General features: G+C 60.1%; 1 protein-coding gene across 1 annotated transcript in view; it reads left to right on the top strand.

Annotated features, from left to right (window-relative positions):
• Positions 1-1,255: 1,255 nt before the first annotated feature.
• The window catches only part of LOC104548455 (telomerase-binding protein EST1A-like), a gene marked incomplete at its 5' end in the record, with an annotated part of 5,948 nt that continues 3,370 nt past the window's right edge, over positions 1,256-3,833 (top strand). Inside the window, one exon of the mRNA XM_010194473.1 lies at positions 1,256-1,409. Within this exon, the coding sequence (XP_010192775.1) occupies positions 1,256-1,409 (154 nt within the window). The remainder of the gene's footprint in view (positions 1,410-3,833) is intronic.

Genomic DNA, 3,833 nt, shown 5'->3' with positions numbered 1-3,833 from the left:
CCCCCTCGTCGTGGCGAGGAGGCAGCAGCCCCAGACCCGGCGCTGCAGGGGGGTTATGGTGGGGGACACGTGGTGAGGTTATGGTTGCTGCCTTGCCTGGAGACGCTTGTGGGAGGTGGCAACACCGAGTTGCCTTGATTTAAAGCCAGATGACAACACTTGGAAATGGATTAAAAAAACCACTTTTTTCCATGGCCGCTGCTGGCCCGTGCCACTCAGCATCCCACGGTGCCTCCGAGGCTTCGGCATGACCACAGGAGGGTTCGAATCCTCACCCCGGGCAGGGAGAGCTCCCCGTAACATTGGGCAGAAGGGGCTTGGTGGTCACCTCGTGTCCCCAGGGCACGTTTTGTGGGTGCAGGGCTGCTGTCGCCAGGGTTCGCGTGGTGGATGTGTTCCCCAGCGGTGCTCTGTGGGTGACCGGTTCCTTTTAGAGGCAACAAACATCAGCGAGTCCAGGGAAGCTATTTTTAAGCAGAGGAAGCACTAGAATAGCATCCTGAGTTTTTTAAGCCTGTGACTTACTAAAGAGCCCCAGTCCTTCGATAGCGGCTAAAGTAATACGTGAGCTCTCGGGTCCCCTTTTGGCAGCAGCATTGGCCAGAGGTCCAGGTGCAGCCCCGCAGGGTCGCCAGTGAGACCCAGCAGACCCTTCCCATCGATGTGTGAGCACCTCTGGTCTCCGGTGGGTGCGAAGGGCTCAGCCAAGGCCGTGGCTGTGGGTTTGCAGGGCTGGAATCCACCTGGTTTCCCAGCTGGATGGGGCTGGAAAAGGCAAAGCACGTGCAGGAGCTGGTGGGACAGGGAGTGAGATACTCACCCGAGCATCCCTGCCCTCCCCTCTGGCTGCCTGCTTGGGCTCTCTGTTTAAGATGCCGTTGGCAGGATGCGTGTGTCCCAAACTGGTTTGTTTTGGCTGTTGTCACCTGAGCTGTTTCCATCTGTTTCCCCAGAACCCCCTTCCTCCAGCCCCTTTTTCTCCCTGCTGTTTTCTATCGGGGTTGATCTCTTGGCACTGATGCAGGTAATCCTGGCAACTGCCAGTCCCACAAATGGGACAGTTCCCAAAACACCTCCATTTTCAAGGCCAGTCCCAGCCATTCTTCCCAGGGCCTGGACTGGGCTGTTTCCTAGAGGGTGCTCTCTTGGCGACCTTCACCATCCCACTCACGTGTGCAAGAGTTGGTGTTGAGGTGTGCAGGTGGGATGGACTTGTGGACATCCTCCTTACTCATCGCTTGTCCTTCTCCTCCAGGCTGTGCTGAAGGACCAGAGTCAAATGCGGCAGATGGAGCTGGAGATCAGACCCGTCTTCCTGGTCCCAGACACCAATGGCTTCATCGACCACCTCGGCAGCCTGAGAACGCTGCTGAACTGCAGGAAATTCATCCTGGTGGTGCCCCTGATCGGTGAGTAGGGCTTGGCTGCTCCTTTTCCTCATCACAGGCTGTCCCTCCGTGCCTGCTCCCTCCGTCCCTGCCTCACATGCCCACGGTGCCTGTGTGGTTGGGGGTGGATGGCTCGTGGCAGCAGAGGTGGAGCTGGCATCGGTCATGTCCCAGCCATGGCCAGTGTTCCTTCGGCCCGTGTCAACCTTCCTGCCACCTTTCTGCCCATGGTTCTCAGCAAGCTCCTCTCCTCCTGGCTCGTTTTTGGGAGTGCCAGGGGCCTGGGAGAGGCACAAGGGTGTTAAATGGGATTTGGAGGGAATTTTGGAGGGACCGAGGAGGAGGAATTGTTAAACAATCAGAGCAGATAGCTTATCCCTAAGCCAGGGCTTAGGCAGGCTGAGCAAATGGCCAGCCTGTGTCCCGGCGTCTCAGAGCTGCTCGAGCCCAGCCCTTCTTTTTATCCTTATAAAGCTCGCAGTAAAACAGCAAGCTGGTTCCCGTTATTGGTAAACACTCACCCTGGCAGATAACGGCTGTGCAGCTGGGTGGTCTCCCAGGGTGGCGGGAGGATTTGGGTCCATGCCTTTGCTCTGATGTGTTTGATCGCGCTCCGGGCTGGAGGTAGTGTTCCTCTGGCCAGTGTCGCTCTGGTGCCAACCTGGCCTTTGGAGGATCCCCAAGGGCAGCAGGAAGGGCTGGGGCAGGAGTGGGGCAGAGCCCTGGCAGATAACGGCTGTGCAGCTGGGTGGTCTCCCAGGGTGGCGGGAGGATTTGGGTCCATGCCTTTGCTCTGATGTGTTTGATCGCGCTCCGGGCTGGAGGTAGTGTTCCTCTGGCCAGTGTCGCTCTGGTGCCAACCTGGCCTTTGGAGGATCCCCAAGGGCAGCAGGAAGGGCTGGGGCAGGAGTGGGGCAGAGCCTCACGGCTGCTCGATTCCAGGCGCAGCCTTGGGGGCAGCTCTGGCCCGTGGTCCCCAGCCGCAGCCTTGGGAGCAGCTCTGCCCCGTGGGCATCGCCAGCATCAGGCAGCGAGGTGTGAGCTCCTGCTGATCTCCGCAGGGCTGCTGGCCCTCCAAGCCATCATGGGGCTTGCTTCTCAACCCCTGGTGTCCAGCATACAGCCCTGCCTGCCCCACAGCCAGCATCCAGCTGCCGCCCTTCCCCACGGGGTGAACAGAGCAGCTCAGGGACGATCCCTGGGGCTGGGGTTGGGACCCCTTGGGCAGGGGTCGGGACCCCTGGATGGGGGAGCAGGGTTGGCCGCCTGCCCAGCTTGGCACAGGAGCTGCTGAGATGTGCCATGGCTGGGCATCGCAGTGTGGAGGTGAAGGGCAGGAAGCACCGGCAGAGCCCGGGCAGCCCTGGGGGCTGCAGAGCTGTGTTACCACCCGAAAGGGCTGGTGCCTGCCCTGCAAGCCCTGGCTCTGCCTCTTGCTGCACTCCTGGGGTTGGTGAGAGGCTTCTCCATCCGAACCTCAGCAGCAGATATGGGAGAGCTGAAAACCCTGCTCCTGGGCCTGTCCAAAATGCTGCTGCCCTCAACCTGCAAAAGGAGCCTGGGCTGCCGTGCCCTGCCCTGCCGCAGGTAGGAGGAGCAGCAACGACTGAGACCTTCATTACTCTCCCATCCCACTGCCCCTGGCCGAAGCACCCTGAAGCCAAAGACTTCAATCTGTGCCAGGTGTTGGTTAAATTTCCCCTCATCCCTCAGGAAAGCCATCAGCACCGAGACCCAGCTGTGGGCAGGAGGAAGCCATCCCCTGGGGTGAGGCTGCCGGGGGCAGAGGCCTTGGGGCTGTGCCCCATCGCCGGGCCAGAGGCACCAGGCGCTCCTCCCGGGGATGCAGCAAGGGGTTAAGCGTGCAGCTTCGCATCGGGTTTGTTTCTCTTGCTCTTTAACCTGCTCCGTGCTCCTTGAGGCTGACCCCGCCATGGAGAAGCCAGGCCTGGTGCAGAAGCACAAACAAGCCTCCCCTTTGAAGCCTGTTTAGCTTGGAAGCAGGAAGGCGGATTTCGGGAGGGAATACCAGCTTTTCCTGTTTGATGTTCCGTTCTTGCACGGCTCCCCCCACCCCGGGCCCGGCCGTGCATTGTGTGGAAATGGCAGCATCAGGTCGGTAGCGAGAGGAGTCGCCGGCCGGCAAAGAGCAAAGCAGCTCCATGCAGCTTTAATTTGAATACCCAGACAGTGAGTGCCAGTCTCACCATGGGACAGAGCCATCCCGCAGGCTCCCCGGGCAGTGATTCACAGTGCTGGGGAGAGGCCTCAGACCCCGAGCTCTCTCCCCGAACCCCCAAGGAATGCATAGTTCCCACTTGAACTCAAGACTTGGCTCTGGGCTCGGAAACAATCTTCAGAAATGAAGCCATGGCTGAAATGCACACACACACACACACACAGAGCGCGCAGAGGCTCCCTTGCGCACACGTGCGGGCCCGAGGA

Source organism: Mesitornis unicolor, unplaced genomic scaffold (genome assembly GCF_000695765.1).
Source record: "Mesitornis unicolor isolate BGI_N332 unplaced genomic scaffold, ASM69576v1 scaffold30551, whole genome shotgun sequence".
Taxonomy (NCBI): domain Eukaryota; kingdom Metazoa; phylum Chordata; class Aves; order Mesitornithiformes; family Mesitornithidae; genus Mesitornis; species Mesitornis unicolor.
The sequence above is the reverse complement of the archived record's forward strand: the minus strand, read 5'-3'. Positions and strand labels throughout refer to the sequence as shown.